At 40.0% G+C, this 14,192-nt stretch overlaps 1 protein-coding gene across 1 annotated transcript; it reads right to left on the bottom strand.

The window, feature by feature from the left end:
• Positions 1–322: 322 nt before the first annotated feature.
• On the bottom strand, positions 323–12,228 carry tpcn1 (two pore segment channel 1). The gene is made up of 26 exons (XM_079570410.1): positions 11,719–12,228; positions 9,831–9,970; positions 7,516–7,692; positions 7,217–7,330; positions 5,771–5,901; positions 5,483–5,571; positions 5,383–5,411; positions 5,223–5,281; positions 4,966–5,065; positions 4,778–4,894; positions 4,568–4,692; positions 4,462–4,510; positions 4,329–4,392; positions 4,209–4,253; positions 4,076–4,132; positions 2,419–2,472; positions 2,272–2,344; positions 2,085–2,192; positions 1,856–2,017; positions 1,673–1,788; positions 1,557–1,603; positions 1,423–1,491; positions 1,257–1,353; positions 1,039–1,178; positions 886–966; positions 323–811 (listed from the first exon to the last, which is right to left on the bottom strand). Exons 1-26 carry the CDS (start codon positions 11,807–11,809, stop codon positions 668–670), a joined length of 2,478 nt encoding a protein of 825 aa, XP_079426536.1. The 5' UTR covers positions 11,810–12,228; the 3' UTR covers positions 323–667.
• Between the last annotated feature and the right edge of the window lie 1,964 nt (positions 12,229–14,192).

Raw genomic sequence — 14,192 nt, forward strand, 5'->3', positions numbered from 1 at the left:
ACCTTAACGTGGTGGAGGGGTTTGAGCACCTGAATGATCCTGGGAGCTTCATGCCCCTGGTAGGGTCTCCCAGGGCAAACTGGTCCTAGGTGACGGGTCAGACAAAGAGCGGTTCAGAAGCCCCTTATGAGAGACCAACAGGCCCGGTTAAAATCATGAGGCCGTCCTTCTGTGGACCCACCACCTGCAGGAGGCGCCATAAGGGGCTGGTGCAATGTGATTTGGGCAGTTCCAACAGCTGCCCCACGACCCGGAAACGGACAAGTGGAAGAGGATGGATGGATGGATACAATCAATATAACTAATGTGGTTTATTAAAGTGTTACTCCTTCAAATACATAAACACCGGAAACATTAGACACACGGACCAGTTATGAAATGGTTTGGAGAACTTGTACATGTACTACAATGAATACTAATCCATGTGCTTTGGAAATACTTAGTATAAGACGTACACGAGGTGAACTTCAGTAGAAGCACAGAACTTGTGCAGTCCTCGTCTGCAAAGAGACCTGACAAAAAGGCCCATTTTCATTGTCCCATAACAGGCAAAATAGTGAAGCCATCTTCTCTCAGCTTATGTCGTCCAAAACATTTCCCATGAGGCACAAACTCGAGGAGATGTGGAGTGTTCCAGTTCAAACAGTCGCTGGAGTTACATGTGAACTTAGTTAATGCTGTGTGGTCCAGTCTGTGAGTTGAAGCGAGGCTCAGGAGATGGAGACATATTGGAGGCGGGAATATCCAATTCCTGTTCACGGTTTTGGTTGAGTTGCAACAAGATTTCTTGGGAATACTCTGCATACCACTCCTGGATACAAAAATAAACAAAAAAAAACGTAATTTTCCACACAGTTCCCATGTCTTACAATAGTTCTGCCTCACCTGTATCTCCTCCTCGTACATTTTCATACTGAGGTCACTCTTTGTTCTGGACCTGCGGCCGAGGTAAACTAAAGAGGTGTACTGGAGACCACAGGACAATGGTCAAATGTTTTCATTTCACCCGAACAGTAAGCATCATTTTCAGGCGCTTACCTCATTCCTGTCCATTGCAAGAATGACGCCCTGAAGCGAGCTCAGAGAGGAGTGTCCTGGAGAGATTTGTTTGTACAGGTCCAGAGTCGCTAAGGCTTCATCACGACTGACTTCCACTTCAAACACAATGCCGTTTTCATCTAAAAAGTGCACAAAAATAAAACTTAAAGACCAATTCAATTTAAATACCTACACCAATTATTAATGAACAGCCCCACCTTCAGGGTTCTCCAGGGTGTCCCTGTTCTTGCGGCTGTAGTTCATACGAAACACGAAAGCATCTAAAATAAAAGCCACTATGATGGTCATCACTACCTGTAGAAACAGCAGACTTGCTTAAGGATCCTTTGGAAAGAGTAAAGAGTTAATTTGCGTCGGCCTCACCATTGTTACAATGTAAAAAGTCATGAAGTAGAGACGGCTCCAGTGACTTGTCATGGAGGTGATTCCTTCCTATGAAAGAAAGAACAAACCAATGATGACATGAATGTAGAAATATTCATGTCAAGTGAACTTACCATCGTAATGTACCAATTGTTGACAACAGTCAGTTCGAAAAGCGTCACTGAAATTATATGATTAACGGTTAAAACAAAGAAGCAAAACGCGTAGTGATTAAAAACATTACATTTACCAAAGCTGCTGAGGATGTCGTTGAAATTATTCAGGTAATAGTAGCCTTCTTGTAACTCTGTTTTGTTTCCTACAGTGACATTGACTAGTCTGTAGGAGTCTGCCACAGTGCTACCGCTGAAAGAATGTAAACAGTTAATTGATTATCTATGAAATGAGAGCATGACATCGAGCAGATACTTGCTTGCAACAGTTGGGATACACCACACCAGCAAAGAACTCCATCCCCACAATGGCAAAGGAATAGTAGAATATGATTAAAGTGAGGCCCAGACTTGCCATCCTGGGGAACAGCTCGAACATGGTGTCTAGCACATTACGATACCGTTGCTTTATTTTAAACAAGCTGCAAAAGACAGAAATGCAAAAGTCAAAGGTATAATCATGTTAATTAAAAAAGAAATGAAACCCACCGGAGCAGCTGAAGTGGTCTAAGTATCACAATGAAGTAGAAGGGCTCCATGTTGAAGGCGAGGGCGATCAGGCCCAGGAAAGCAAAAACTGTTACGAAGAAATCAAATCTGTTGAAAATAAGAATAAAGTTCAGTTCAGGAAGACACTGCACAGGTCAGTTAGGAAATGTATCCAGGTGTTACTTACAGATTCCACCCAGAGCTGAAATAAGCCATTGGCCCCAAACCTGTGGTTTTCAGCAGCACCTCCACGCCATAAACTGAAAGAGGAAACATGAGATTAGGACATTCACTTCTCTATGTGGGTGTCAGTGTTGTAATCCAAGAGACTCACTGGTGAGGAAGACGATGTAACTCCACGGGACTAATTTGGACCGAGGAAACCCACCTGAAATAAAGTGCAGTATTTAGATCTTATTACTGTTTCATTATACAGCAGTCTGATACAAAAGGCATTTCATTTCTATTGGTCAAACGTCTATGGCCTACATTAACACAGAACTATTAGAAATTTAAAAAGTTATATGAAGAAACAAAATACATTTTAAGAGGGTTCAGAAGCAATTTTCACATTATTTTGTTCCAGAGATATTTAGGAAAAGGATAGATAACTCATGACCATATAACACAACATTTCAATTAAAAGATGTATTCCAAATTTATATAAATGTATTTTGAAATTATTCCAAGGACCATTACTTTCTTTCATTTAAAATATTATATATATATAAATATTATATTTGCGCTAGTGAGTAGTTGTACTTTGATTTCTCAAAAGGTCTGTGGAAAATGAATGGAGCATTTACATTGCAAAAAGGAATTAACTAGAGAGTATAAATGTCTCAATTTGAGCATAATAATCCAAATTTGAGTTGTTTTGACTAGTTAAAGGAATAGGCCACCGTTTTTACATACTAAGATATGTTCTTACCTCACTTTAGTCGAGTTAATATATCCCCGTCTGGTCTTTGTCCGTGCGCTCTGTCACGCAAACGGAGCACATACGCAGCCTCTCCCAAATGTCACATAGCTCCGAAAAAGCTCACGATAGAAGCTACCAAGCTCTTCCACGTGTTCCCTATTTAAATAAAGTTACGTGAAGTGTTTTCATGCGAAGTATATTTACCCAGAAATGTAGCATGTCGATTTTATAAGCAGATAAAAAGGGGGACTATATTGTGAGGCGTAATGATACGAGGAGCACAGCGTCCGCGTAGTAACTCCTAAAGACTTCCCCCGCTCACTTCCGTCAATAACCTTTAGGAGTTACTGCGCGGACGTTTTACTCCTCGTATCATTACGCCTCACAATATAGTTCCCCTTTTTATTTGCTTATAAAATCGACATGCTACATTTCTGGGTAAATATACTTTGCATGAAAACACTTCACGTAACTTTATTTAAATAGGGAACACGTGGAAGAGCTTGGTAGCTTCTATCGTGAGCTTTTTCGGAGCTATGTGACATGTGGGAGAGGCTGCGTATGTGCTCCGTTTGCCTGGCAGAGCGCACGGACAAAGACCAGACGGGGATATATTAACACGTCTAAAGTGAGGTAAGAACATATCTTAGTATGTAAAAACGGTGGCCTATTCCTTTAAGGTTTAGTTGGGCATTTGACCTGAAACATTTCTGACATTTTGTCTTCATTTCAGGTCATTTTCTTTGCCAATGGGGTAAGAAAATTGGTCTTATCATAATTTCAAGCAAGATTTACCTTAGAACAAGTCTGACTAGTCTGAAATGTCATCAAACTGGCAAAGTAAACTTGTTCATATCAAGAAAAAAGTCTAAATGAGTGAAAACTGCTCAAAACAAGATAGATTTCCTCAATTCAAGTAATTTAAGCCAATGCTTGATACTGAGAGACCGTTGTTCAGCTCCACATCGGCAGAACCTTTCCTTTGCTTCATAGTCGTGCATTTATAAGTGTCTAGGTCTGTGGTAAATCATTCACTGCCACTTCATGGTTGAGAAAACTAACTACTTACTATTGAGAGTGTACGTTTCAACGAGGATCCACACTCCATTGATTGCTACAACTGCATCTGTAATTATAAAGCATAAACTAAAAACAGGTTATAACAGGGACTTGGGGAGTTTGCAGTGCGTGATCTTACTTACACATGGCATACTGAAAGGCTTTTGACTTTACAAGAAGATTGATCCCTGCCAGGATAAATACAGACAATAAGAAAATTTGCCAAGTATGCAATTGAAAAGTTAACAACTGAGTAAAAGAACCTTTAAAGATGAGAAAGGGTGTGTGTGGAAGATCGTCAAACCAATATTCTCCGCTGCGTCGTGCCTGAACAACACACACTGGTTTAGGTTTGGATTTACATCCACAACAGGCCACAGATAAAACTGCCCTCACCTTCCATTTAAGACCAGTGACTTCGTAGAACTTGTAAAAGTCCTGCAAACTGGGAAATGAGCGCTATTAATTAGTGACAATATAATGATGGACATGTTGATGTTACCTGAGGTGAGGAGCCCCTGAGGTGTTCAGAGCTTTATACGTGAGGAATCGGTCTCTTGCAGACAGTCGTGGTCGGTAGAAACGCATCAGTCCATCAAACTGCTTTAGAGACACTCCCATTGGTCTCTGAAATTAAAGCCACCATAAAGATCATTAAAGAAAACCTTGTTATCCATTTAGGATGTATTTAGAGACGCTAATAATAAAATACCTGTCGACTGACTAAAAGCCGAAAGGCATGGTCAATAGCTGAGCGTTTGTGAAGTAGAAGTGATTTGAACTTCATTTTCTCGACACCATTAAATGTATCAAACACCACTGCCAACAGCTGGAAAAGAGATGGTACCGTTAATTAAAAGAATAAGATAATTCATGTAGAGAAATGTATGTGATACCTACAAGATTCATGACAAAGTACAGCTCAATGGAGAGATAAACAATAAAAAAGACACAGGACCAACGGTTTTTGGAGTAAGCCGGCATCATCACATCTGGGAAACTACAAGAATTCATAGTTATATTTCTTTAAAGTCAAAATCAACTGCTTAAATATTTACGACATGGAAAAAAGTGCTTTGCTCTGAAAGTGGAAAGCATTGATTGCATGCAAATGTCAAAGGGTAACTAAACAGGACTGCGTGTCCTCCTGCACTTACTTTGCTGTGGTCAGCAGAACAAACAGACTGACAAGACTGTTCTCCAAAGTGCTGAAGTACTGTGGTGGAAAAGACAGGAAGTATGAACACGATAAAATGCCGTAAAGCCTCCAAAAGATACGCCATGTGCTAAAATGAATGCAACAGTGAAAGAACATACCGGGTTAGCAGTAGAGAAGAGACAGAAACCTAGAAGGAGACCATTTATAGACCATAAATAATACGCATTTAAACACATTCACGCTGATATTGTGTCTTACCCAGTATAGCAAATATAACCATGAAGAAGAGGAGCAAGAGAAGGATGTCAATGAAAGGTGGAAGAGACTGGAAAATCTGCCGCAAGTTTCTGATCGGGTCAAAGAATCTTTGTCAGTAACATTGCATTGTTACTTTAAATCAAAAGCACTATAAATTAGAAATAAAAAGGTCTGTAGGGATGGTTATTCAGATGGCGACTAAACGCACATCTGTAAATGGCCACACATGTCAGTCACAGTTCAAAATGTCTTCCTTCTTATGTATATCAAAGCATCAGCCATAAATACCTGCGTACAGCACCACAGTATCTACAGTCGACCAGGAAAATGGGTCGGAGAGCTCGGGTCACCCTCATGTGTGACGTCTGCCGCACCAGAACCACTATGGCCTCCACAAACTGGAGCAGCAGCACACACGTCTGCACAAGACCAGAGGGTAACATGTACGAGAGTGGACAGCAGTACAAATATACAGAACGTTTTGGCCTATAATGGCATTCAAATAGAAGTAAAAACATTTTGAAAAAATATAAACAGGAAAAAAGTTATTTCATAATTACATAAATATTTTCTTCCTTGTCAAAAAATCCAGGGGCTGAATCTCCCAAGTAAAGCTCAACTTTCTCCAAAATCCCAGTGTTGTACATTATATGACCCACCAGGGGTTTGTGGCTGGCGTCCCCAAGGAATATTTAAAGGATCAACAGTTTTCAGCATTTGTAGAGTATTGGACTTTAACAGGTATCTGACCTCTGTTTGTAACAATCACGGGTGGGTAGAGTTAGTAGCAAAAATATTTACTATTTTACTTTAGTAAAAAAGTACTTGGACAAAGTTTTACTCGAGTACTGTGAGTACTGAGTAACTGATTCATGTTTCAGTAGTGACGTAAATTATGGGACAGAACCCCTGAAATAATGTGATTTTTTTGTATATTTTCAAAGAAAATATAAGAGAAATTAAGTAAACAAAACACAACACACAACAATTTTATAGGTTAAAATGAATATTTGACACTTGAAAGATAAACTCACAGTGGCATGAGCTACTGTTTATTTTTACTGAAGTAAAAGTACAGATATTTCATTTTAATATTACTCAAGTAGAAATAAAAAAAGCCGTACAAAAAACTACGGTTGCTTTAAAAAAGTTACTTAAAGCCACACTGCGTGTGATGTGGCCATCACTAAAAAATACCTCATAAATGTACAAAAATACCTCATAAATGTACAAATACACATAATGCCTTTGCTGTGAGCGGCTCAGCTCTCCTAAGACATGACTGTAACTTTACTGAGTGGGTACGTCTCCATGGAGACGTGACTAAAGTCAGTAGAATTTGAGATTTCAATAGTTTAGGTCCTCATCCAAATCCATTCTTTAATTACCCACTGCAGTAAAAGCATTTTCTGTGTTGAGCTGGTCATTAGGAGCATGTTTTGTACTGATGGGAACAGTATAGTCCAAAATGTTACGCAGTGTGTCTTTAAGTGCATGTACTTGAGTAAATGCAACTGACCAACTCTGGTCATGATATTTCTCTAAATCCTGATGGCCTTTACCTGCTGTACAGCATCTGCAGACCCACCTCCTCTCAATCGGCATTTTCGGACATTTATACAAGTTTGTGTCTGTGGTAAATTCCGGTCAGAATCAAACTTCAGCGTTGCGCGATAAGAATAAACCGAGGAGTATGAACATTTCCTGAACCCACAGTGCATGCAGCGGCAATACCTTAACCATGGTCCTCTTGTGCCTTAAGAAGGTGTGGAAACCTAACCAGCGAAGCTTCATGCACAGCTCAAAGGCAACCATCACCAAAGCCAGCAGCTCCAGAGTGGCATGGACCTTCAATGAGGAAGTCAAAGGGAAAACGCAATCATTACATGACAAGATAGAAGTGTCAGAACATCGAGGTCTAAACTCGGTTAGCAAGTCTGATCTCTAAAAACGCGCTTCAAGACTGAGTAGTTTGTTGTTTGCAGTACACAGTGAATGAACTTGATAACAACAGCGTTAGTGTATTTACGTACATAAACATCCAGTCGTAGAGAAGGCACCGCTGGAGCCTCACACAGAGACAGGGTCATGAGCAGGAGGCCTGTAAGCAGCTCCATCATGTAAAACACGTGGTTGTGAGCAAACAGGTACGCTGACAACGCCTTGGGGTTTCGAGGGTGGGTGAAAAACTTGTCATTGTTCTCCCCTTCCTAGAAAAACAAGAATATAATACTGACACATGTTTATCCAACTTCTTATTTCTACATTATGATGAAATGGAAGGGAAGGCCCAACCCTTTATTGCCTTTGTTTTATTACAGATGTTCTATATTATAAAAACAGCCAAGTGCATAAAGGACACATTAGTCAAGGCGGTGCCAAAGACGTAATAAAATATCATGTGAATGCTTTCTATTTCTAGATGATGTTAAATGTTAAACTTGTGCATGAGGATACCCTGGAAAACAAGACGGTTCAACTCATGTGGAGTGTTTAAAGTCTCGTTTTAAGACCAGGCTTTTAACACAGTTTGAGTTGTCTTTTTATTTATTTTATAGTTCTTATTTATTGTTTTATGCATTCATTTAGTGGTGAAACAAATAGATACATTTTTGGGTTTTATGATCTCATGTGCAGCACTTTGGAAACATTAATGTTGTTTAAATGTGCAATATAAATATATGTTTTTTACACATTAGGGCTGGGACAAAATATGGGATTGGATTTGGATCGCAATACTTTGTGCTGCAATACCAAGTATCAATACTTTTTCAAGTATCGCATTTGTGTCAATGCACTTTTCGATCTTAACACTTCAATAAATGTCAAATGGCATTAGGTTTATAAACTTCAGACACATGACTGTTTTCTTATTATACATTTTAAGTTATACAAATCAGCTTGCCCTGAGGAAGGCCAAGAGCTGAAACGCGTTGGCAATTTTATCTTATCTAGCCATGTTTAAATAAAGGCTTTTTAATATCTCTACTTTTGGAGTGCCTCAGTTTATTTGATTTTTTGCTGAAACGGATCCCTGCACTGAAGAGCACCCCAAAGACTAAACTTATACAACTTTTTTTACATCCAAGTAGCACTCCAGCCTCCCAATTTTTTCAACATATTACAAATCATAATTACTTATTTTATCGCAATACGTATCGGATCGGCCCCTGAGTATCGTGATAAGTATCGGATCATGACAAAAGTGGATCGTCCCAGCCCTAGTACACATTAATGAACATTTCTGCACAGCTAGTTTTCAGCTGTTGTGTATAATGCCAACAACAATTATAGAACAAAACATATAGAACATTTTAGTTGCTACATATTACATAACATAGCATTTGTTCATGAATTAATACACTGAAAACGTCTGCATGTTCGTTCTGTATGTTCGTCATACAGTTCAAACAGAGGACATTATGAGGATAAATATGTACAGTTATTATTTACAAAGCAACACCTGTGCAGAGGATCCTGACACTCAATCATGCACCAGGAGATCTGTAAGGTCTAATGATCACTTATTGAGTCCTGAATGTGTTAAACGTGGGGCATCCAGCCCAAAGGTGGTCCATCTATGGGGCACTTCACAGTCTCCTCTAACCATAGACCGAGTGGCTCTGCCAGAAGAGGATTTCAGTTTTAAGAATTCCCTTAACGTGCATTTGACACATTAGACACATTTTTTGCTAAAACATAGTTAAAGGAATAGGCCAAAAGCTGATGGAAGTTAGCGGGGGAAGTCTTTAGGAGTTACTGCGCGGACGCTGTGCTCCTCGTATCATTACGCCTCACAATATAGTACCCCTTTTTATCTGCTTATAAAATCGACATGCTACATTTCTGTGTAAATATACTTCGCATGAAAACACTTCACGTAACTTTATTTAAATAGGGAACACGTGGAAGAGCTTGGTAGCTTCTATCGTGAGCTTTTTTGGAGCTATGTGATATGTGGGAGAGGCTGCGTATGTGCTCCGTTTGCGTGACAGAGCGCACGGACAAAGACCAGACGGGGATATATTAACTCGACTAAGGTTAGGTAAGAACATATCTTAGTATGTAAAAACGGTGGCCTATTCCTTTAAATATTCAAATAAAAATAACTTTCCTGCCCAACAAGTGCTTTACTGAAATAAAATGATAATTATGCATCTGATGAACTTGCAACTGATGTTATCCAAGTCATATTTTTAAAAGCATTAACGCGAGAGTAGAGTCAAGAACTACTCCAAGGTATTTTAACTCTTTGGGTTATTCTACACGTCAAACAAAAGTCAATAATGATATTTAGGCCATTTTAATTTGACCATTGTGTGTGGAAATAATTCTTCGTGCTTCATACCTGCAGATAGATCGCCGCCTCCTGGTAGTTCATCTCCCAGCTCTGCCGCAAGGTGACATTTTGAGCCCTGTAGTGCTGAGGTCCCGGCGTCGATATCACATCATGGTTCATAACATCATAGTTGCCTGTTCCTCCTCCATCTGGGAAATCAAAAATTTCATCAAAAATGTTTCAGTATTCCACGACACGTATAAAAGATTGTCATTCCAAAAATCAAGGAGACAGAATAAATGACTCTGAGTCCTACCAGTGCCGTCTAATTCGAGTAAAGCATAAGAGGAGATGACAATGGGACCCTCGTTGTGGTTAGTGTCTATATAAAAGCAAGGCGCTCCAGTTTGGCCGCACAAGCGCTCCATTTGGGAGGTTTTTCTCAATGTCTGATTGTCTTCATGCCCTGAACAGTCTTCTGTGTGCGAACCATTGGTTGTGATCCAGCTTTGACAGGGAGTCATTGGCACAGAGGGGCACACATTTCAAGTAATGCCAGACTTCAAAGCTCAGAGCAGTCCAGAATAGTCCAAGAAATATGACAACAAAAGCTCCAAGTCTTGAGACCGAAATAACAACAGTAACAAACAATCAGAAGATCCTATGAAGTTTACAACTCCTTCAACATGTAAAGAGTTTTAAAAATGTAACTACCCTCCCAGTGCTAAAAGCACTAAAAAAACATTATAACCCTTTGAATACAGATAAAGAAAGGAGAAACTACTGCTACATCACAAAAACAAAGAGTAAAACGAGAGTCTGTATTTGTGTCCAGTTTACCAGGCTAATTGTGATGCCTTCCCAAGCTCTATCACATGATTTCACACATGAGAGCAAACTCCATATGATCCAGTAGATATGATCACAAACTATTCCCATCCATAGTGTCCACAAACACGGTTTTTAAGTGAAAGTTAAGTTCCAGGACAGGAGTGACCAGGTCAACAGAAGCCCACCCAGTGTCCTCTGTGTGCCGTTCGAACCATCCATTTGTGTGAGAACAATAACATGTATAGAGCTCCCAGTCAATAACACAGTCCGCTTAAACGGACACAGGCATTGGCTCACGGGGGAAAATGTCCTTTCGAAGGTCATTGAGCAAACAGTGTTAAAATCCCACTCGCTGAACCTCGGCTTTCCTCGTCTTTCCTCGTCTTCTTCACACCCCCCCCCCCCCCCCCCCGATCCCACCAAGTTGTGTCTGAACTGAAACTCCTCCACTTGTCCCAGAGCACAGACTGATCAGCATGAACAGTGGGACATTTCCTCCTCAGACCAGCACTCCTAAATATCCTGAGGGGGGGGGAGAAAAAAAAAACTTATCTTCCTGTCCTCCCCTATAGTCACACAGCTCCTCCGGACACAGACTTACACAGACATGGGTAAACAACATAGTGTCTGTTCGCCAGGAGGTCCTGCTGAGGCTGCACTTTCTCACATGGGTCACTCTGTAGGAGGAATTCAAAGGGAGCAGGGCACGTGGACAGGTCACACACACATATGAACAGGTGAACTTTGAGGTGAAACTCTGTTTTGCATGTTGCACACACCCTTGACCTTGCAAATCCTCAAAAATTGCATCAATTGACAACCAAGACTGTGTTTTACAGGCAGAACCACCACACCATGTAGGAAGGCAGTTGCATCTGTCTGCATTAGAGATCATGACATTTTTAATTGTTTGGATGAAAAGTATTAGTGTTGCTTTTATTAGTATTAGTTTAAGTAGTGTTGCCAAACTAGCCCAAACTGTATTCCATTTATAATTAACCAAACATAATGGATTTAATTTTGTAGTCTAGATTTTCTACAGTCCTTTATGTGCATGCTTAGTGCACTTGGTGAAGGAAAGGGCTGTTAACATAAAAAAAAAAGCTAATTTGATGGTGTCACTTACTCTCGTCCGGCCTCTCCGTGTCCTCACTGAGCAGCCCGCTGTTAGCTTCGTCCCAGGTCAGGATGAGAGGCACATCGTCGTCAGTGTCCATTCTGCTCCGAGAGAAAGATCCGCTTTTCAGACACTCGGTGCACGGCTTGGTTGCATGACTTTACACAGGGGCATTGTTGTAGTTCGTCATGAAGCTAACTTCACTTCTTCTTCGCCAACTCCGCGCAAACTTGTGAAAAACGACGTCAGCTCAGCTTCAAAAACAGTCAAACCCGGTCGCGGTCAAGTTATTAGCAGCACACAGGCCTTTCATTCGTTGTTTGGTCCTTTCTTCTTCTTCTGGGAGGTTTGTAACATCTGACAGCGGGCTGAAAAGAAGCGTCCAGATATCTCCAGCGCAGTGACCGCGGCTCAACAAATGGTAAATGTTTTCTTCAGGCTAAAAAAAAAATCATAGTCAATAAAAGCTATAGAAGACGTGCAAATCTAAAGCGTATCAGGCGCAACAACAGCATCTTAAAAGACATTTAAAGGTGTGTTTATTACCAAACATTTGCGACAGTAAAGCAGTTGACGGCAGAAAATGACCACTGCCCGCCTTCAAAATAAAAGCGCGCAAGTAATATAAAAATAAAATCAACTACAGACGTGACATGTTAACATTTATCACATGCAAAATAGAACTGTCTACTAACCCACATAAGGTATGATCAAGTGTGGTTTCACTTTGCTTTGGTCTCGCTAAAGCCAAACTTTATTCATTCACATGTATTATTTGCTCTTCGCCATATGCGTGGTGGAGCACAAACTTAAACACGTCACACTGATGAAAAACAAACAACATACGTCACTGATATAGTGAGAGAACCCTATTTAAGAAGGCACCACGGTTACAGATGCTCCTTGTGCTTTTAGACTGAAACAGGAGCACCAACTTAAAGGTGCATTATGCAACTTTTTATTCTAAAAAAAAGTTGATTTGTGCGTATTTGACCTTGTAGTGATTGGTTTTACAAGTGGTCGACATGGTGCCTTTACTTTTCATCACGGTCGCCTCTGCAACGCTCCAGGATCAATTGTTTTGTCGGTTTTCTGGTGAGAGGGTCCGTCATCAGTGAAAACCTTCCAAACAATTGATCCTGGAGCGTCCTGCAGACCACCGTGATAGAAAGTAAAGGCACCATTCTGACCACTCATATAGCTGCTGGAGCACAAGGTCACACACAAACATAAACTCTTTTTTTTAAGTAAAAGTTGCATAATTCACCTTTAAACAAAGATTGATCATTACAATTCTTCTTTTATATAGAAAAGATTTATCTCTAAAAAACAATATCTCATTGTTTGTACCAGTGTTAATTTCGTTGACTAAAATATTTAGTCTTAATTTTAGTCAAAGTGATATTTTTGCTGACTAAAATTGGACTAAAACTAAATTAATGACTTGATGACTAAAATGTCCAGATATTTTAGTCGACTAAAATAAGACTAAATAAAAATGAAAAGGAGAGACTAAAATCATACAAACTTCTGTTGACCGTCTGAAAGAGCCTCATATCATGTAAATTCTCTGCCAAAGGAGCAGCTCTGAGGTTTGTTCATGTGGGAACAGCTCCATGAAGCAGAAGACCTTGATTAAATATGATTATAATGAATATTATGAATGCAAAGTAAATTTAATTGCATTTTTAGTCGCCTAACACTCGACTAAAATTGAAGATTTTTATTTTTTTTGACTAAATCTCGACTAAAATTGAACTACATTTTCGTCAAAAGACTCAAACTAAAATATGTCAATATCAGAATTAAAGGAATAGGCCACCGTCTGAGCTTAGACAAGTTGATATGTACCAGTCTGGCCTTTGTGCCCGTGGAAGAGCTTGGTCGCTTTTAACTTCAGCCCGTTTGGAGTCATAGGAATATTCTGGGAGAGGCCGAATGCCAACAACATCTTTGGTCTTTTTGCGTGACTGAGGGCACACAGTTCTTCCATACTGAGATATGTTCTTACCTGAGCTTAGACGAGTTGATATGTACCTGTCTGGTCTTTGTGCGTGCCCGTGGAAGCGCGTGGTAGCTTCCAACTTCACCCCTGTTTGGAGCTATAGGAATACATTGGGAGAGGCCAAATGCTAATCTTTGGTTGTTTTGCGTGACTGAGGGCACACAGAAAGACCAGACAGGTACGCATCAACTCGTCTAAGCTCAGGTAAGAACATATTTCAGTATGGAAGAACGGTGGCCTGTTCCTTTAACACTGGCTTGTACATTCTAATATGACATGTAATTCATCCCCAACCCAATTATTGACACATAAATTATATGTTCTCATATTCCTTTGTATCTACCAATGACTTTAGGAATCCTTCTGTTATTTTTTCGGAAGTTGCAGATGGCTTGCCGGTATTTTGGATTATCACATCGCAAATATTCCTCTTAGAACTAACAGTTTGTCAGAATGACCACGTGGTGGCACTAAAGGA

This window comes from Gobius niger (assembly GCF_951799975.1).
Source record: "Gobius niger genome assembly, chromosome: 1".
NCBI classification, from domain to species: domain Eukaryota; kingdom Metazoa; phylum Chordata; class Actinopteri; order Gobiiformes; family Gobiidae; genus Gobius; species Gobius niger.

What these genes read in the sequence shown, in the direction of transcription:
- tpcn1 (XM_079570410.1), bottom strand. Translation starts at nt 11,809, where the DNA reads ATGGACACTGACGACGATGTGCCTCTCATCCTGACCTGGGACGAAGCT. An exon ending in TGAAACGTACACTCTCAATA is followed by an intron (nt 2,473 to 4,075) that starts GTAAGTAGTTAG and finishes ACTTTATTTCAG; the next exon opens with GTGGGTTTCCTCGGTCCAAA. An exon ending in TTGCAATGGACAGGAATGAG is followed by an intron (nt 967 to 1,038) that starts GTAAGCGCCTGA and finishes TGTGGTCTCCAG; the next exon opens with TACACCTCTTTAGTTTACCT.